The sequence below is a fragment of the Bombus terrestris genome, chromosome 11 (genome assembly GCF_910591885.1).
Source record: "Bombus terrestris chromosome 11, iyBomTerr1.2, whole genome shotgun sequence".
In the NCBI taxonomy this organism is placed as follows: Eukaryota; Metazoa; Arthropoda; class Insecta; order Hymenoptera; family Apidae; genus Bombus; species Bombus terrestris.
Window position 1 is genome coordinate 14,466,201 of NC_063279.1, and position 23,158 is coordinate 14,489,358.

At 29.6% G+C, this 23,158-nt stretch overlaps 2 protein-coding genes across 2 annotated transcripts in view; one reads left to right on the top strand and one right to left on the bottom strand.

Annotated features, from left to right (window-relative positions):
• Window positions 1–14,674: 14,674 nt before the first annotated feature.
• Window positions 14,675–20,055, bottom strand: LOC125385979 (40S ribosomal protein S6-like). The gene is made up of 5 exons (XM_048410266.1): window positions 19,914–20,055; window positions 16,924–17,128; window positions 16,713–16,858; window positions 15,098–15,298; window positions 14,675–14,996 (listed from the first exon to the last, which is right to left on the bottom strand). Exons 1-5 carry the CDS (start codon window positions 19,917–19,919, stop codon window positions 14,799–14,801), a joined length of 756 nt encoding a protein of 251 aa, XP_048266223.1. The 5' UTR covers window positions 19,920–20,055; the 3' UTR covers window positions 14,675–14,798.
• A 508-nt stretch (window positions 20,056–20,563) lies between these two features.
• LOC125385983 overlaps window positions 20,564–23,158 on the top strand; it is a 37,778-nt gene continuing 35,183 nt past the window's right edge. Inside the window, exons 1-10 of the mRNA XM_048410273.1 lie at window positions 20,564–20,694; window positions 20,786–20,912; window positions 21,116–21,216; window positions 21,307–21,420; window positions 21,502–21,908; window positions 21,992–22,255; window positions 22,330–22,485; window positions 22,604–22,644; window positions 22,749–22,931; window positions 23,005–23,116. Coding sequence (XP_048266230.1) covers window positions 20,790–20,912; window positions 21,116–21,216; window positions 21,307–21,420; window positions 21,502–21,908; window positions 21,992–22,255; window positions 22,330–22,485; window positions 22,604–22,644; window positions 22,749–22,931; window positions 23,005–23,116 — 1,501 coding nt within the window. The 5' untranslated portion in view covers window positions 20,564–20,694; window positions 20,786–20,789. The remainder of the gene's footprint in view (window positions 20,695–20,785; window positions 20,913–21,115; window positions 21,217–21,306; window positions 21,421–21,501; window positions 21,909–21,991; window positions 22,256–22,329; window positions 22,486–22,603; window positions 22,645–22,748; window positions 22,932–23,004; window positions 23,117–23,158) is intronic.

The following is a 23,158-nucleotide window of genomic DNA, read 5'->3' on the forward strand; positions in this document are numbered from 1 at the left end:
TTATATCTTAATACTATGTAACGTTATACGTTGTAACGGTATACTACATAACATTATACGTTATACCGTAATGTTATATAACGTTATACGTTATATTGTAATACTATATAACGTTATACGTTGTAACTGTATACTACATAACGTTATACGTTATATTGTAATGGTATATGACGTTATACGTTATACCGCAATGATATATAACGTTCTAAGTTATATCGAAATACTATACAACGTTATACGTTATGTCGTAATGTGATATAACGTTATACGTTATATTGTAATACTATATAACGTTATACGTTGCAACTGTATACTACATAACGTTATACGATATATCGTAATAGTATGTAACGTTATACGTTGTAACGGTATACTACATAACGTTATACGTTATATCGTAATATTATTTAACATTATACGTTATATCGCAATACTGTATAACGTTATACTTTATGTCGTAATACTATATAACGTTATAAGTTATATCGTAATATTATTTAACATTATACGTTATATCGCAATACTGTGTAACGTTATACTTTATGTCGTAATACTATATAACGTTATAAGTTATATCCTAATACTATATAACGTTATACGTTATATCGTAATACTATATAACGTTATACGTTGTAACGGTATACTACATAACGTTATACGTTATATCGTAATACTATACAACGTTCTACGTTATATCTTAATGCTATACAACGTTATACGTTACATCGTAATACTATATAACGTTATGCGTTGTAACGGTATACTGCATAACGTTATACGTTATGTCATAATATTATATAACGTTATACGTTATATCGTAATACTATGTAACGTTATACGTTGTAACGGTATAGTACATAACGTTATACGTTATATAGTAATAGTATATTACGTTATACGTTATATCGTAATACTATATAACGTTATACGTTGTATCGAAATACTATACAACGTTATACGTTATATGGTAATACTATGTAACGTTATACGTAGTAACTGCATACTACATAACGTTATACATTATGTCGTAATGTTATACACCGTTATACGTTATATCTTAATACTATGTAACGTTATACGTTGTAACGGTATACTACATAACGTTATACGTTATACGGTAATGTTATATAACGTTATACGTTATATTGTAATACTATATTACGTTATACGTTGTAACTGTATACTACATAACGTTATACGTTATATTGTAATGGTATATGACGTTATACGTTATATCGCAATGATATATAACGTTCTAAGTTATATCGAAATACTATACAACGTTATACGTTATATCGTAATGTGATATAACGTTATACGTTATATTGTAATACTATATAACGTCATACGTTGCAACTGTATACTACATAACGTTATACGATATATCGTAATAGTATGTAACGTTATACGTTGTAACGGTATACTACATAACGTTATACGTTATATAGTAATAGTATATTACGTTATACGTTATATCGTAATACTATATAACGTTAGACGTTATATCGTAATACTATATAACGTTATGCGTTGTAACGTTATACTACATAACGTTATACGTTGTAACGGTATACTACATAACGTTATACGTTACATAGTAATATTATATAACGTTATATCGTAATATTATAATAACATTATATCGGAATAGTATATAACGCTATACGCTATATCGTAATGCTATACAGCGTCATACGTTATATCCTAATACTATATAACGTTATACGTTATATCTTAATATTGTATTACGTTATACGTTATAACATAATACTATATAACGTTATACGTTATATCGTAATACTATATAGCGCTATAAGTTATATCGTAATACTATATAACGTTATACGTTATATCGTAATACTATACAGCGTTATACGTTCTATCGCAATATTGTCTAACGTTATACGTTATATCGTAATACTACATATCGTTATACGTTATATCGTAATACTATATAGCCCTATACGTTATATCGTAATACTATATAGCTCTATACGTTATATCGTAATACTATATAGCTCTATACGTTATATCGTAATACTATATAACGTTATACGTTATATCGTAATAATATAGAACGTTATACGTAGTAACTGCATACTACATAACGTTATACGTTATATCGTAATGTGATATAACGTTATACGTTATATTGTAATACTATATAACGTTATACGTTGTAACTGTATACTACATAACGTTATACGTTATATCATAATATTATATAACGTTATACGTTATATCGTAATACTATGTAACGTTATACGTTGTAACGGTATACTACATAACGTTATACGTTATATCGTAATACTATATAGCTCTATACGTTATATCGTAATACTATATAGCTCTATACGTTATATCGTAATACTATATAACGTTATACGTTATATCGTAATAATATAGAACGTTATGCGTAGTAACTGCATACTACATAACGTTATACGTTATATTGTAATACTATATAACGTTATACGTTGTAACGGTATACTACATAACGTTATACGTTATATCGTAATAGTATATAACGTTATACGTTATATCGTAATAGTATATAACGTTATACGTTCTAACGTAATACTATATAGCATTATAAGTTATATCGTAATAGTATAGCGTTATACGTTATGTCGTAATACTATATAATTTTATACGTTGTAACGGTATACTACATAACGTTTTACGTTTTATTGTAATGGTATATGACGTTATACGTTATATCGCAATGATATATAACGTTCTAAGTTATATCGAAATACTATACAACGTTATACGTTATATCGTAATGTGATATAACGTTATACGTTATATCTTAATACTATGTAATGTTATAAGTTGTAACGGTATACTATATAACGTTATACTTTATATCGTAATACTATACAACGTTATACGTTATATCGTAATACTATATAGCGTTATACGTTATGTGGTAATACTATATAAAGTTATACGTTATATGGTAATACTGTAGAACGTTATACGTTATATCGTAATACTATATACCGTTATACGTTGTAGCGGTATACTGCATAACGTTATACGTTACGTCGTAATACTATATAACGTTATACGTTGTTACGGTATACTACATAACATTATATTTTATATCGTGGTACTATACAACGTTATACGTTATATCGTAATACTATAGAACGTTATAAGTTATATCGTAATATTATATAATGTTATTAGTTATATCGTAATGCTATGCAGCGTTATACAATATATCGTAATACTATATAACGTTATACGTTATATCGTAATATTATATAATGTTTTTAGTTATATCGTAATGCTATGCAGCGTTATACAATGTATCGTAATACTATATAATGTTATACGTTGTAACGGTATACTACATAACGTTATACTTTATATTGTAATACTATATAACGTTATACATTCTATCGTAATACTATATAACGTTATACGTTATATCTAAATACTATACAACGTTATACGTTATATCGTAATACTATGTAACGTTATACGTAGTAACTGCATACTACAAAGCGTTACACGTTATATCGTAATACTATATAACGTTATACATTATATCGTAATACTATATAACGTTATACGTTATATCGAAATACTATACAACGTTATACGTTATATCGTAATACTATGTAACGTTATACGTTATGTCGTAACAGTATATAACGTTATACGTTATATCGTAATATTATATAATGTTATTAGTTATATTGTCATGCTATGCAGCGTCATACAATATATCGTAACAGTATATAATGTTATACGTTCTAACGGTATACTACATAACGTTATACTTTATATTGTAATACTATATAACGTTATACATTCTATCGTAATACTATATAACGTTATACGTTATATCTAAATACTATACAACGTTATACGTTATATCGTAATACTATGTAACGTTATACGTAGTAACTGCATACTACAAAGCGTTACACGTTATATCGTAATACTATATAACGTTATACATTATATCGTAATACTATATAACGTTATACGTTATATCGAAATACTATACAACGTTATACGTTATATCGTAATACTATGTAACGTTATACGTTGTAACGGTATACTACATAACGTTATACGTTATATCGTAATGTTATGTAACGTTATACGTTATATCGTAATACTATATAACGTTATACGTTGTAACTGTATACTACATAACGTTATACGTTATATCGTAATATTATATGACGTTATATGTTATATCGTAATACTATATAGCAGTATACGTTATATCGTAATAGTATAGCGTTATACGTTATATCGTAATACTATATAACGTTAAACGTTATATCGTAATGTTATATAACTTTATACGTTGTAACGGATTACTACATAACGTTATACGTTATATCGTAATGTGATATAACGTTATACGTTATATTGTAATAGTATAGCGTTATACGTTCTATCGTAATACTATACAACGTTATACGTTATATCGTAATACTATGTAACGTTATACGTAGTAACTGCATACTACATAACGTTATACATTATATCGTAATACTATATAACGTTCTAAGTTATATCGAAATACTATACAACGTTATACGTTACATCGTAGTACTATAGAACGTTATACGTTATATCGCAATGATATATAACCTTCTAAGTTATATCGAAATACTTTACACCGTTATACGTTATATCGTAATACTATGTAACGTTATACGTAGTAACTGCATACTACAAAACGTTACACGTTATATCGTAATACTATATAGCATTATACGTTATATCGTAATAGTATAGCGTTATACGTTATATCGTAATACTATATAGCATTATACGTTATATCGTAATAGTATAGCGTTATACGTTATGTCGTAGTACTATATAACATTATACGTTATATCGAAATACTATACAACGTTATACGTTATATCGTAATACTATGTAGCGTTATACGTAGTAACTGCATACTACAAAACGTTACACGTTATATCGTAATGTTATATAACGTTATACGTTATATCGTAATACTATGTAACGTTATACGTTGTAACGGTATACTACATAACGTTATACGTTATATCGTAATGTTATTTAACGTTATACGTTATATCGTAATACTATATAGCGTTATACGTTGTACCGGTATACAACATAACGTTATACTTTATATCGGAATATTATATAACGTTATACGTTATATCGTAATGCTATACAGCGTTATACGTTATATCGTAATACTATGTAACGTTATACGTAGTAACTGCATACTACATATCGTTATACGTTATATCGTAATGTTATATAACGTTATACGTTATATCGTAATGTTATATAACGTTATACGTTATATCGTATTACTATGTAACGTTATACGTTGTAACTGCATACTACATAACGGTATACGTTATATCGTAATGTGATATAACGTTATATGTTATATTGTAATACTATATAACGTTGTACGTTTTAACTGTATACTACATAACGTTATACGTTATATCGTAATATTATTTGACGTTATACGTTATATCGTAATACTATACAACGTTATACGTTATATCGTAATACTATGTAACGTTATACGTAGTAACTGCATACTACAAAACGTTACACGTTATATCGTAATGTTATTTAACGTTATACGTTATATCGTAATACTATATAGCGTTATACGTTGTAACGGTATACAACATAACGTTATACTTTATATCGGAATATTATATAACGTTATACGTTATATCGTAATGCTATAGAGCGTTATACGTTGTAACGGTATACAACATAACGTTATACTTTATATCGGAATATTATATAACGTTATACGTTATATCGTAATGCTATACAGCGTTATACGTTATATCGTAATGCTATATAACGTTATACGTTGTATCGGTATACTACATAACGTTATGCTTTATATAGTAATGCTATACAACGTTATGCGTTATATTCTAATACTATACAACGTTATACGTTACATCGTAATACTATAGAACGTTATACGTTTTATCGTAATATTATATAACATTATACGTTATATCGCAATGATATATAACGTTCTAAGTTATATCGAAATACTATACGTTATACGTTATATCGTAATACTATATAACGTTATACGTTGTGACTGTATACTACATAACGTGATACGTTATATCGTAATATTTTTTAACGTTATACGTTATATCGTAATACTATACAACGTTATACGTTATATCGTAATACTATATAGCATTATACGTTATATCGTAATAATATAGCGTTATACGTTATGTCGTAATACTATAGCGTTATACGTTATGTCGTAATACTATATAACGTTATACATTATATCGTAATACTATATAACGTTATACGTTATATCTTAATACTATGTAACGTTATACGTTGTAACGGTATACTACATAACGTTATACGTTATACCGTAATGTTATATAACGTTATACGTTATATTGTAATGGTATATGACGTTATACGTTATATCGCAAAGATATATAACGTTCTAAGTTATATCGAAATACTATATGACGTTATACGTTATATCGTAATGTGATATAACGTTATACGTTATATTGTAAAACTATATAACGTTATGCGTTGTAACGGTATACTACATAACGTTATACGTTATATCATAATATTATATAACGTTATACGTTATATCGTAATACTATGTAACGTTATACGTTGTAACGGTATACTACATAACGTTATACGTTATATAGTAATAGTAAGTTACGTTATACGTTATATCGTAATACTATATAACGTTATGCGTTGTAACGTTATACTACATAACGTTATACGTTGTAACGGTATACTACCTAACGTTATACGTTATATAGTAATATTATATAACGTTATATCGTGATATTATAATAACATTATATCGTAATAGTATATAACGCTATACGCTATATCGTAATGCTATACAGCGTTATACGTTATATCGTAATTCTATACAGCGTTATACGTTATATCGTAATAGTATATAACGTTATAAGATGTATCCTAATACTATATAACGTTAATCGTTATTACGTAATAGTATACAACTTTATACGTTATATCATAGTACTATATAACGTCATACGTTATTACGTAATAGTATATATCGCGATACGTTATATGGTAATAATATACAACGTTATACGTGATATGGTAATACTACATAACGCTATACGTTATTACGTAATAGTATATAACGTGATATGTTATTACGTAATAGTTTATAATGTGATACGTTATTACGTAATAGTATATACCGTTATACGTTATATGGCAATAATATACAACGTTATACGTAATATAGTGATACTATATAAATTTATAGGTTATTACGTAATAGTATATAACATTATGCGTTATTACGTAGTAGTATATAACGTGATACGTTATTTCGTAATAGTATATAACGTGATACGTTATTACGTAATAGTATATATCGCTATACGTTATATGGTATTAATATACAACGTTATACGTTATATCGTAATACTATATAGCGTTATACGTTGTAACGGTATACAACATAACGTTATACTTTATATCGGTATATTATATAACGTTATACGTTATATCGTAATGCTATAGAGCGTTATACGTTGTAACGGTATACAACATAACGTTATACTTTATATCGGAATATTATATAACGTTATACGTTATATCGTAATGCTATACAGCGTTATACGTTATATCGTAATGCTATATAACGTTATACGTTGTATCGGTATACTACATAACGTTATGCTTTATATAGTAATGCTATACAACGTTATGCGTTATATTCTAATACTATACAACGTTATACGTTACATCGTAATACTATAGAACGTTATACGTTTTATCGTAATATTATATAACATTATACGTTATATCGCAATGATATATAACGTTCTAAGTTATATCGAAATACTATACAACGTTATACGTTATATCGTTATACTATATAACGTTATACGTTGTGACTGTATACTACATAACGTGATACGTTATATCGTAATATTTTTTAACGTTATACGTTATATCGTAATACTATACAACGTTATACGTTATATCGTAATACTATATAGCATTATACGTTATATCGTAATAATATAGCGTTATACGTTATGTCGTAATACTATAGCGTTATACGTTATGTCGTAATACTATATAACGTTATACATTATATCGTAATACTATATAACGTTAAACGTTATATCTTAATACTATGTAACGTTATACGTTGTAACGGTATACTACATAACGTTATACGTTATACCGTAATGTTATATAACGTTATACGTTATATTGTAATGGTATATGACGTTATACGTTATATCGCAAAGATATATAACGTTCTAAGTTATATCGAAATACTATATGACGTTATACGTTATATCGTAATGTGATATAACGTTATACGTTATATTGTAAAACTATATAACGTTATGCGTTGTAACGGTATACTACATAACGTTATACGTTATATCATAATATTATATAACGTTATACGTTATATCGTAATACTATGTAACGTTATACGTTGTAACGGTATACTACATAACGTTATACGTTATATAGTAATAGTAAGTTACGTTATACGTTATATCGTAATACTATATAACGTTATGCGTTGTAACGTTATACTACATAACGTTATACGTTGTAACGGTATACTACCTAACGTTATACGTTATATAGTAATATTATATAACGTTATATCGTGATATTATAATAACATTATATCGTAATAGTATATAACGCTATACGCTATATCGTAATGCTATACAGCGTTATACGTTATATCGTAATTCTATACAGCGTTATACGTTATATCGTAATAGTATATAACGTTATAAGATGTATCCTAATACTATATATCGTTAATCGTTATTACGTAATAGTATACAACTTTATACGTTATATCATAGTACTATATAACGTCATACGTTATTACGTAATAGTATATATCGCGATACGTTATATGGTAATAATATACAACGTTATACGTGATATGGTAATACTACATAACGCTATACGTTATTACGTAATAGTATATAACGTGATATGTTATTACGTAATAGTTTATAATGTGATACGTTATTACGTAATAGTATATACCGTTATACGTTATATGGCAATAATATACAACGTTATACGTAATATAGTGATACTATATAAATTTATAGGTTATTACGTAATAGTATATAACATTATGCGTTATTACGTAGTAATATATAACGTGATACGTTATTTCGTAATAGTATATAACGTGATACGTTATTACGTAATAGTATATATCGCTATACGTTATATGGTATTAATATACAACGTTATACGTTATGTCGTAATACTATATAACGTTATACGTTGTAACCGTATACTACGTAACGTTATACTTTATATAGTAGTACTATATAACGTTATGCGTTATATCCTAATACTATACAACGTTATACGTTATATCGTAATACTATTTAGCATTATACGTTATATCGTAATAGTTTAGCGTTATACGTTATGTCGTAATACTATACAACGTTATACGTTATATCGTAATACTATATAGCATTATACGTTATATCGTAATACTATATAGCATTATACGTTATATCCTAATAGTATAGCGTTATACGTTATGTCGTAATAGTATATAACGTTATACGTTATATCGCAATGATATATAACGTTATACGTTATATCTTAATACTATGTAACGTTATACGTTGTAACGGTATACTACATAACGTTATACGTTATATCGTAATGTTATATAACGTTATACGTTATATCGTAATACTATACAACGTTATACGTTATATCGAAATACTATACAACGTTATACGTTATATCGTAATACTATGTAACGTTATACGTATTAACTGCATACTACATAGCGTTATACGTTATGTCGTAATAGTATATAACGTTATACTTTATATTGTAATAGTATATAACGTTATAAGTTATATCCTAATACTATATAACGTTATACGTTTAATCGTAATATTATATAATGTTATACGTTGTAACGGTATACTACATAACGTTATACGTTATATCGTAATCATATATAACGTTATACGTTATATCGTAATCATATATAACGTTATACGTTATATCGTAATACTATGTAACGTTATAGGTTGTAACGGTATACTACATAACGTTATACGTTATATCGTAATACTATATAGCATTATACGTTATATCGTAATAGTATAGCGTTATACGTTACGCCGTAATACTATATAACGTTATGCGGTGTAACTGTATTCTACATAACGTTATACGTTATATAGTAATGTGATATAACGTTATACGTTATATTGTAATACTATATATCGTTATACGTTGTAACTGTATACTACATAACGTTATACGTTATATCGTAATATTATTTAACGTTATACGTTATATCGTAATACTATATAACGTTATACGTTATATCGTAATACTATATAACGTTATACGTTATATCGTAATACTATACAACGTTATACGTTATATCGTAATACTATGTAACGTTATGCGTTATATCGTAATGTGATATAACGTTATACGTTATATTGTAATACTATATAACGTTATACGTTGTAACTGTATACCACATAACGTTATACTATATATCGTAATACTATACAACGTTCTACGTTATATCTTAATGCTATACAACGTTATACGTTACATCGTAATACTATAGAACGTCATACATAATATTGAAATATTATATAACGGCATACCTTATAACATAATGCTATATAACGTTATATGTTATATCGTAATACTACATAACGTTATACGTTATATCGTAATAGTATATAACGTTATACGTTATATCGTAATACTACATAACGTTATACGTTATACCGTAATGTTATATAACGTTATACGTTATATTGTAATGGTATATGACGTTATACGTTATATCGCAATGATATATAACGTTCTAAGTTGTATCGAAATACTATACAACGTTATACGTTATATCGTAATGTGATATAACGTTATACGTTATATCGTAATACTATGTAACGTTATACGTTGTAACTGTATACTACATAACGTTTTACGTTATATCGTAATACTATGTAACGTTATACGTTGTAACTGTATACTACATAACGTTGTACGTTATATCGTAATGTGATATAACGTTATACGTTATATTGTAATACTATATAACGTTATACGTTGTAACGGTATACTACATAACGTTATACGTTATATAGTAATAGTATATTACGTTATACGTTATATCGTAATACTATATAACGTTATGCGTTGTAACGTTATACTACATAACGTTATACGTTGTAACGGTATACTACATAACGTTATACGTTATATAGTAATATTATATAACGTTATATCGTAATATTATAATAACATTATATCGTAATAGTATATAACGCTATACGCTATATCGTAATGCTATACAGCGTTATACGTTATATCGTAATACTATATAACATTATACGTTGTATCGGTATACTACATAACGTTATACTTTATATAGTAATGCTATACAACGTTATGCGTTATATTCTAATACTATACAACGTTATACGTTACATCGTAATACTATAGAACGTTATACGTTAGATCTTAATATTATATAACGTTACACGTTATATCGTAATTCTATATAGCGTTATACGTTATATCGTAATACTATATAACGTTATACGTTATATCGTAATGCTATACAGCGTTATACTTTATATCGTAATAGTATATAACGTTATAAGATGTATCCTAATACTATATAACGTTAAACGTTATTACGTAATGGTATACAACTTTATACGTTATATGATAGTACTATATAACGTCATACGTTATTACGTACTAGTATATATCGCGATACGTTATATGGTAATAATATACAACGTTATACGTGATATGGTAATACTACATAACGCTATACGTTATTACGTAATAGTATATAACGTTATGTGTTATTACGTAATAGTATATAACGTTATACGTTATTACGTAATAGTATATCGTTATGCGTTATTACGCAATAGTATATAACGTTATACGTTATCACGTAATAGTTTATAACGTGATACGTTATTACGTAATATTATATATCGTTATACGTTATATGGTAGTAATACACAACGTTATACGTTATGTGGCAATACCATATAACGTTATACGTTATTACGTAATATTATATATCGTTATACGTTATATGGTAATGATACACAACGTTATACGTTATGTGGCAATACCGTATAACGTTATACGTTATTACGTAATAGGATATACCGTTATACGTTATATGGTAATAATATACAACGTTATACGTGATATAGTGATACTATATAACGTTATACGTTATTACGTAATAGTATATAACGTGATACGTTATTACGTAACAGTATACAACGTTATACGTGATATGGTAATACTATATAACGTTATACGCTATTACGTAACAGTATACAACGTTATACGTGATATGGTAATACTATATAACGTGATACGTTATTACGTAACAGTATACAACGTTATACGTTATATGATAGTACTATATAACGTCATACGTTATTACGTAATATTATATATCGTTATACGTTATATGGTAATAATACACAACGTTATACGTTATGTGGCAATACCATATAACGTTATACGTTATTACGTAATATTATATATCGTTATACGTTATATGGTAATAATACACAACGTTATACATTATGTGGCAATACCATATAACGTTATACGTTATTACGTAATAGGATATACCGTTTTACGTTATATGGTAATAATATACAACGTTATACGTGATATGGTAATACCATATAACGTTATACGTTATTACGTAATAGTATATAACGTTATACGTTTTTACGTAATAGTATATAACGTGATACGTTATTACGAAACAGTATACAACGTTATACGTGATATGGTAATACTATATAACGTTATACGCTATTACGTAACAGTATACAACGTTATACGTGATATGGTAATACTATATAACGTGATACGTTATTACGTAACAGTATACAACTTTATACGTTATATGATAGTACTATATAACGTCATACGTTATTATTATTACGAAAAAGCTGAAACGAGCACAACGAACGGCCCTGTGCATAACAACGACGGCATACCGTACCGTCTCCCACGCGGCACTTTGCGTGTTGACCGGGAATCTCCCGATTTACGTAAAGATAAAGATGCTCGGAGAGACCTACGAAAGGAACAAGATCCATGAGTCTAGGATTGGCGCTGATGACGGCTGCAAGCTGAAGGAGGAACTGGAGGCGATTCGCAAGAAGGCCCAAGAGGAGTGGCAGAAGGAATGGAACAGCTACAAAATGGAGAATGTCACGAAGAAATTAATACCGAGTGCGCTGCTATTTACCAAAAAGAAGATGGACATCGATCACCACACCATGCAGCTTCTAACCGGGCATGGAAGCTTCGGTGTCTATAGGAAGAGGATTGGCAAGGACAGCGACAGCAACTGTCTCGACTGTGGAGACCCTAACGACGATGCAGAGCACGCCCTCTTCGCGTGCCCGAAGTGAAAGGACAGAAGGATCGAGCTGGAGAACGCTCTTGGCGAGAAGATAGGCGTGGACAATCTGATCGCCACGGTGACCGCCAAGAACGAGAGCTGGAATAAATTCAGGCAATTCTGCAAGACCGTCATGTGTCACAGGAGGGTGACAGCGAGGGCCTGGGAAGAGGCAAGGAGGAGAACGAGTGAAACAACAACTACGCGGAGCAATGAAGGCAAGAATACAAAAGAACGAAAAACCGCAGAAGGAGATCAGCCCAGTATCCTGAACTGGCTGAGAAGATGACATGAGCAGTAACTGCCCGAAGAGGTAGATACAACGGGGCACGAAAGGACAACCCTGATGACTGCCGACAGGTTTTACCGGGGTTGTCTGCCCTCAAAGCGGAGGAAGAAGGAGGAGGGGTTTTTAGTGGGTATGGCAACGACATCCGACCGACTCCCACATAACCCAGTGACGCGGGTTACGGGGCATGCGTAATAGCATTTTCCCCTCCTCACGCAAAAAAAAAAGAGTGATGTAGCCATCGCAAAGTTCATGGGCATCACCACCAGCACGTCATACTAAAGAGAGGAACAGAGTCCTACGACCGTACACGGAACGCCCTGCACCGTACCGAGAGGTATCCATGACCATATCGAAGACATCGCACAACATCTGCAAGGATAGGACAACAATCGGCTGACGCTTTACCACGTTAAGATCTATAATGTTATCTCTGGTAAGGGGGTATTGTAGCGGCACTCGACAACAAATACCGCTACTCGACACTAACTAAGCAACCAACTCTAGGTTTCGAACGTTCGGGACCCGGGTTCGATTCCCGGCGCCCGTGATCCTATTTTTCTTCCACGCATCAAAATGGAAGAATAATTAGCAGTATCCCAGCAGCGACATCTACAGCCGGCAATTACTACTATCACGGACAACATATACCACCTCTACAATACTAATTAAGAATAATATTAAAATAACCATTGATGTTGATGATGAACTCTATAATTCCACCTTAATCATTTCAGAAACTTTAAAAATTACTAATTGCTTAAAATGATAAGCTTCTACCTTACGTATATGCTGTATAAATTTAGACGAGTATAATAGTGTATATATGAACATTACGAATATGGAACATGTAAGTGATATTACAAAAAGACAAGATATTACAAAAAAAATATAAATATTTATTAGGCTTATATACAGCTAATATTTAATAGGTTTATATACAACATATTTGTACACAATTTGTTAGTTTCATATTGTATTGGACGGTATCATTGCAGTCTTTTACTTTTGAATGGCGGGTGCAGACTGACTGCCCGATTTGGAATCTCGTATAGAAGCACTACGTCTTCGCTTTAGTTCTTCTTGATGTCTATTCTTAGCTTCCTTTTGCCGTTGTGCTAACAGCTTCGCATATTCTGCTGCTTGTTGCTTGCGAGCCAAGCAACGCTTCGTCTTTAGAGCCAGTCTATGCCTCTTTCTCTATATAAACATATTTTTATTTTACTATAAACTCCATACTTTTGGAAAATTTTAACTGAAACAAAACAACAATATAAATATAGATACATATATGTACAAACCTGGAGTGTAAGTGGGGTAATAAGACGTTGAATTTTAGGGGCTTTCGACCGCTGTGGTTTGCCCTCTTTTTGAATTGGTCGTTTCACAACGAATCGACGGACATCATCTTCCTTCGATAAGTTAAATAGTTTGCGAATTTTGCTCGCTCTCTTGGGTCCTAAACGGCGTGGGACTTCCCTGTCAGTTAAATCCGGGATATCCTGTAAGAATTTAATCAACTTATACATTAAATGCTTCTTAGCATTAAAAATGTTCTTTAACACGTTCACGTGGGCGTTGCAATTTGTATTTCTCGCCGTGGGGCAGCACTCGTATGGATTATTATTTGAAGGCCACATGCAATTCATAGATAGCTGTTATACGAGTGTGCCCTTGGTTGAAGAAAAAAACTTTGGCAGAAAAAAACATTTATTTGTGGTACTGTAAAAATAAACAAAAAATGTTTACCGCCACAAACGATACAAAAACAAAAACGGGGCCACATTGTGAGTTTTGAAAATCGTAGCAGAGTTAAATTTTTTAAATGGATTGACAAAAGACCAGTTTATATGTTTACTACTTCCAAGAATCACATGTGTACAATTATTCAAGGAAAAAATGATGAAGTAAAGTCTGATATTTTTTTATAACGATGCAAAAAGGGGTGATGACTTATCCTATCAAATGACATCGTACTGTAGTTATTTACGGAAAACCGTTAAATGGTACAAAAAAATTATTATACAATTAATATGAGGGACTTGACTCATAATTCCGTGGTACATATATCAAAGATAATGTAATAAAGATATTAATATTTTGCAATTTAGAGAAAAAATTATTGTTCATCTTTGACCAATAATCACCACATTGCAGAAATGGCTATTGAAAAGCAAATACCTTCACAAAATGTTCACATTTTCTCCATTCACATAAAGGATCTGTAAGAAAGTCAAGAAAAAGAAGTAAGGAACGTTATAAATGCTTATATAAAAAAAATTAGAGATTATGCCATGAAAAAAAACTAAAAAAATTACGATATACTGCAATCATTGTGAGAGCCAGCCAGCACTTTGTTTCAAGTGCGTTTAAAAATTGCAAATAGAAATAAATAAACAATTAAGGTAAGGTAATTATAATATTGAATTGCTGTGTTTACTATCGAATTTTTGTTTTGTATGTTTATAATATTGAGATGAAATAAAATAAATCCTACTTCTTTTTCATTTAATAGACGTCAAATTTCCATTTAAATTTTCAAATATTTCAAATGGCGATTTTTTCTAGTTACTAAACGAACTACATTTTTGATGGTACGCACCATCTGATAGAACATTCAAGTGTGAGTCAAGTGTACGCTGCCTGATGCGAGACTCAAGCGCGAGCCACCGGTGATACGCGCCGGCGTGAACGTGTTAATAACTTAACTCACTGATCATTACATCCACAGATATGTTGACTTTTAGTGTATCGCTTATACACTGAGAAAAAGTGTAAATTACATAACACAGTCTCCCAAATCAAAACACTATAGTTAATCTTCCATGTTTACGATAGTATCATAAGATAATAAGACAATTCTAAGATACACCCTGAAACATGGATAATAGATAGAAAGTACAGTCAAATTAATACCTTTTCTCCTTTTTTGACAATGACGAGAGCGAGTACTGAAAGGTTGGAATCGACTATGCATCCATGGACAGATTTACGTTTACGCTCACCATCACGTCTAGGTCTGTAGCATGAATGTCCTTTTGAGAGCAATAAACGTACGCGCCCTAGTTACAGGAATTTTTAAAAAATTAAAATCAAACGAAATTAGAATAAAAAATGCTTGTGTTACCATTAGTCAGAACGCCCTGTTTCATAGGAAATCCTTGTTTATCATTGCCGCCGGAGATACGAACGACATATCCCTTCCATTCGTTACCGAGAGCATCAGCCTCTACTTCTGCGCCCATACGCTTTTCATAAAAAATTCTCAGCTTATGTTCATCGGAGATTTCAAACAGTTTTTGACATCCTGTTGCAGGATACGATACGTTCAACTAAAAAACACAAATATTATACAGCATATGCAAAGATTTATCAGCTTTTGCCAGTTTATTTAATGTACGTAATCAAACAAAAATGTTATATATACATAGCCATATAAAGCTTTATTAAAAAGTTAAAACAAAAATTCAAAATACAAGGGGACTAGTAAGAAACTCGTTATCACTATGCTATAAAATAACAGTAGATACAGCACCTTGTAATAAGGCTTCAATTGATTTATACTTATGAAGCATTTTTTGCTTGATAATAGCCATAAAATATATTCACAAAGGTCGGCTGTTTATACTTGTAGAGTGAAATATAGGTTAAACGTCTAAGACATTTTAATGAGGTTATGCTTACTTTCGTAGTATAATAATGAAAATTGTAAATCTTAATGCTCTATATGAAGAAAATTTAGCCTCTTGCCTTATGATTTAAGTTCCAATAGTGTGTGCCATAAACAACAAGATCAGTCACATGTCAAACCAATTTATGATTTGGCTGAGTGTTCGTGTCTTTTTGTAAATGCATGTGTACAGGCACAATTAATTTTACTTTGCAGGATGTTTGATAAATAAATACTACCAACTGATCATTGAACAAGTAAGATTTATTATCTTGAAGTCAATAATAAATCTAATAAATCAATAACATTTTTATTACAATTTCTAAAAAAACATATTTTAAATTATGAACGTCTTGAAAAAATTTACAAAAATTTAATAATCTTCAATCGTGTGATATCTTTCAAAGCGTATTGGTACATGTAATGCAACTTTACATCTTTTGCACTCCCACGTTGTTTCACTACGTTTTTTATGTTTTGTGCATGCTTTACAAGCTCTTGGTGGCTTTGATTTCGATGGTGTTGGATCTATATGCTTGGGAAAATGACCCCAATGTTTTCCATGCAGTTTCTTTGGTAAATCTCCATTCGATAATCGTCCTTTTCGTATATATTCTGGTAATGGTACATTTTTTAGTAATGATTGGGCTATTTCAATTCTATATTCAGCATAAGTCTGTTTTTTGTGAGTATTTATTTTGTTGAATAAAATGTACGAGTTAAACAGAGCAATATCAAAGCGGTAAAAGAAAACTTTTCGGTATCCTTTCATACATTTCCTCATCACAGGGAAGCATGCTAGCATTTGGTCTTGCCGGTCAATTCCTATCATTCTGCTATTTTGTGTTTTGAAGAAAGAATATAAATGTCTCGTATATCCTTCCATTTTAATGCCATTATTCCATTGCAGCTTCTCATTATATATTCACCCTTTTTTAATTTTACTTTATAAAAATCTTTTGGCATATTATTTCTGTTCCAGTGCACTGTTCCAACAACATTAGTTTTATTGTTAATTAAAGTTTTAAACAGTTTTGGAGAACAATTGTTTAAATATAAAGTATGTCCTTTATGTAATATTGACTGTGATAGCTCTTTGACAACACTTTCAAATGCACTGTTACCAGAATTTATTTTATCACTACCAGTGTATATTTTAAGGTCATAGCAATAACCTGATTTTGACTCACATAATTTATAAAATTTTATACCAAATCTTACCCCTTCTGATGGATTAAATTGTTTATAGGATAAGCGTCCCTTATATTTCATCAATGATTCATTGATAGTAATGTTCTCTTGCATTGTATATACTTCTTTAAATCTTTGATTCAAAAAGTTTATCACAGGTTTTATTTTACATAATTTATCTGTATTGTTAGCCAAATTGTTATCTGCAAAATGCAAACATTTAGTTATTTGCAGAAATCTTTTGAACGGCATTGTTTTTCAGAAAATTGGAGTTTTTATAACTGCTTTCTTAGACCAATTCATTTGAATTGTTGGTTTTTTAACTTCAGCCATTATTGTACATAGTGCAAAATATATTTTGATTTCACCACAGTCTATAGGAAACCAAGTTTTATCTATTTTTAGTCTTTTATTTTCATTGTTCATTATTTGGTTTGCGTATCGATTCGTCTCCATGACAATATTTTCCCAAAATATATTATCAAATATTATATTAAAAAAGTCTAATTCTTTTTTGTTTTCACCTAACTGACTCAAAATTGCCACTTTTATGCCAGGAATTTCTGTATAATTCCAGATTTTTGGATCATTAGTTTCTTCTTTCCAAATCCACAGCTCTGATTGTTGATGATTACTGTGGTCTTCATCGTCGGTATCATCTTCAATAATCAGTCGCTTACAACGTTTTCGTACAGGAAGTGAAATATCACTACTGTCACTATCATTATTTAAAATATCTATCAAATCACTTTTTGCAATGTTAGCTGAATTTACAATGTTCCCAACAACGCTTAATATTCTTTTTGAAGTCATTTTTGAGAATAAATTTCTAATATTTTTCAAGAAAATATATTTGCATATCCGAATGCGGCCAAGAAAATTGGTAAGTATTTGTCGCGTGTAGCCCCAAGAACGTACCACGTCTCTCACACGTATTATTTACTTTTGGTCCGAATGACTTACCATGTCTCTCACACGTGTTATTTATATTTGGCCCGATCGACGTACCATATCTCTCGCACGATATTGTAGGATAAGGGGTTAAGTATTCTACATTTGGATATGACTTGCTTCATGCTACTTATGCCGAAGATAAATGAAATAAGTCTTATTTTAACATTGGTTAGGTATACAGATAAACGAATGTTTCATAAATTATATATATCTAAAATTACTTATAGCATTTCAATATATAAATTTTTATAGTAACTGTTTGTAATATTTGTTAGATTTTGAAATTATTATTGGATACGTACCTTCATTGTGAGAAGTATCAAGCAATGCAGCGAGCTATAAACAGAAAGACCGTATATCGCACAAGCGGACACTGAATGCGTAGTAGAGTGCGTGCACCGGATATCCGGTTTAAGTCCAATGAAATTTTAAAGCGAAAATAGCAATAAACAAACTCCTTATAAATCTGTAAACAAATCATATTGATACTTATGTTTTCATAGAAATTATAGCTTAAATTTTTAGTAGTAAATTAATTCATCAACGAATTACATTTCTCTGACAAACAGATGTGAAGAAAATTAATAACATTTCTTTCAAATATTTCAAATCACTAATGTATATGTACATATTTTATTATATAGAAAATATATAAATGCAAGAAGAAACATTATTGTTTCTTTATCTTTAAAAGATAAGTAAATATTGAAACATATTCTATCAACAGTATTATTTATACTGTTGTCTATTAGAAAGAACTAGTTTTTAGTTCTGGGATAGCTCTTTGGAAATATTAGAATTTTTGCTTAAATACATGAGTAAATAACATTATCATAATAGGTTGATCATACCTTATACGATATATGAATAATGGATAAATAAATCTAGACTAGAATCGCGTTTTACGAGTAATAAGGTGGTTTACACTATAACAATAACTGTCATTTTGTAGAAAGAGACGAAAGCAGGAGGGGGGCAGCGTTCTGAAATGCCGACTTGCGGGCGTGTGTGACATTTTGATGTAGAGTGTCTTTGATGATTTTCGTCATGTATTGATTTAATACATAGATATTTCCGAAAAAAGTTAAGTTTAGTCGATCTTTTCAGAGGAAAACAAATAACAATGAGCTATTTGAATTTAATGTAAAACATTGAATATATTAATTTTTTGTAGGAAGATGGATGTCGCAGTGATAGAAGTCCTTCAACAAGCGGGTAGTCAGGATCCCACTATTTTGAAACCAGCTGAACAAACTCTAAAACAATGGGAAACTGAAAGGGGATTCTACACTGCGTTATATGTAAGTTGCATGAATAAATGTAAAATAAATTTGATTAGATTGTAAGGAGGTAAAAATTTATTCCTGATCATTTTTATTTTAACTAGCATATATAAGCATATACTATTTGCTTATGTACGTAAGATTATTTTAGGTTATTTATTTTCATTACTAACGAAAGTCTAATTATTATATTGTGAGTAAAATATTAATAATTATTTCAGAATGTGTTTTCTAATCATTCCTTGAGTATCAATATTAGATGGATGGCTATTTTATGTTTCAAAAATGGTGTTGATAAATATTGGAGAAAAAATGCTCCAAAGTAAGTATTCTTTAACGCAATCAAATTTGGCTAATAGTATTAACATCTTAATGTAAATTAATTAATAAATAACATGCATTATTACTACAGTGGAATTGCAGATGACGAAAAGGAATTTCTTAGACAACGTTTAATAGTAAACTTTGAAGAACCTGTAAATCAGTTAGCTATCCAATTGGCAGCTCTCATTGCTAAAATTGCAAGGTAATTGATATTGATTAAATAATTTGCGTTTATTTTTCTCTCTGATTCATAAAATAAGTTAAACGAAATAATGTTGTGCAGATATGATTGGCCTAGAGAATGGCGGTCATTAATTCCAACCTTATTGGATGTTATAAGAGGACAAAATCCTTTGGCCCAGCATCGGGCACTGTTAATATTACATCATGTTGTTAAGTGTTTAGCCTCTAAACGTTTAGTTCCTGACAGACGACTCTTCCAAGAATTAACCAGTAGTGTGTTCAGTTTTATTCTGAATGTGTGGAATACTTACACAGAATCTTTTCTTATAATGGCATCAAATGGGGCAGACACAAATCAGATACAGGAAGCTTTGGAAAAAGCGTTACTTCTATTGAGAATTCTTAGAACACTTATTGTAAATGGGTTTAATAAACCTTCAGAATCCCATGATGCTATGTCATTCTTGGAAATTGTTTTTGAACGTGCAAGAACTTGTCTTGAATGTCGTTAGTATATTTCTCCTCTGATACTACCCTTAATATCAGTTATATATTTGTCTCTCTTAATAATGATTTTTATATAATTCTAGGAAAGACATTAATTTCAAGAGGTATACAGATGGAAGTATGCGATAAATTTATAATTCATTTAACTAAAGTATTAATAGGAGTATTAGAAATGCATCCATTTTGCTATGTAGAACTAATACCAACATCATTAGAATTTTCTGTTTTTTATTGTTTCACTGAAGCTGGTCAAGCCCTAGCTTTTGAAAGATTTGTTATACAGTGTTTAAATTTAATGAAAGGCATTTTATTATCTACATACTATAAACCAGCTAAAGTTCTCAAAGGTATATATGATGGATAATGGTATTTTGTAAATTTATGGGTGTGATTTATTAAGCTTGAAAATTTGTTAATACAGATACGAAAAATCCTTTAACGTTGAGAGCAAATCAATTGAGACAAGAATTTTTCACACCTGAAACATTAGCAGAAATTTGTTCAAGGCTGGTAACACATTATTTTCTTTTAACACCTGCTGAATTGGAATTATGGGATACAGATCCAGAAAGTTTTGGTAAATATTTGTATACATACATACATATATATATATATTATGTATATATATAAACATTGTACGTACATATATATATGTATGTAGAATGTTTTATATTTCTTATTTATACTGTTTTCAGTTGTCGATGATGGCGGTGAATCATGGAAATATAGCTTAAGGGTAAATATTTTATAGCCAACTATTTACAAATATTTATAAATGTATTATAATTGTAAAATTATACATTTTTATTTACTTTATAATTAATATTTTATTTTCTTTAGCCTTGTACGGAGTGTCTGTTTGTAGTAATTTTCCATCATTTTGGAGAAGTTCTTGTACCAGTTTTAGTTGAATTAATGCAAAGACATCATCAACCAGTTGACCCGAATAATTTGCATGCTATTCTAGTAAAAGATGCAGTATATAATGCAGTTGGTTTGGCTGCATTTGATTTATACGATGAGGTAAGAACAAAATATCACAAAAAAATCAGTGTAAATAGTCAGTCATCCAGTTTATCACGCTTCTATTTACTAGGTAAATTTTGATCAATGGTTTTCAACTACCTTAAAAGAAGAGTTGAAAATTCGAAGTAACAATTATAGAATTATTAGAAGACGAGTATGTTGGCTTATTGGGCGCTGGACAAGTAAGTAAAGTGCAGCTTTTTAAACAAGTAAGATTTATTATG

What these genes read in the sequence shown, in the direction of transcription:
- LOC125385979 (XM_048410266.1), bottom strand. An exon ending in ACAGGGCGTTCTGACTAATG is followed by an intron (nt 16,859 to 16,923) that starts GTAACACAAGCA and finishes TCCTGTAACTAG; the next exon opens with GGCGCGTACGTTTATTGCTC. An exon ending in TTACCCCACTTACACTCCAG is followed by an intron (nt 14,997 to 15,097) that starts GTTTGTACATAT and finishes ATGTTTATATAG; the next exon opens with AGAAAGAGGCATAGACTGGC.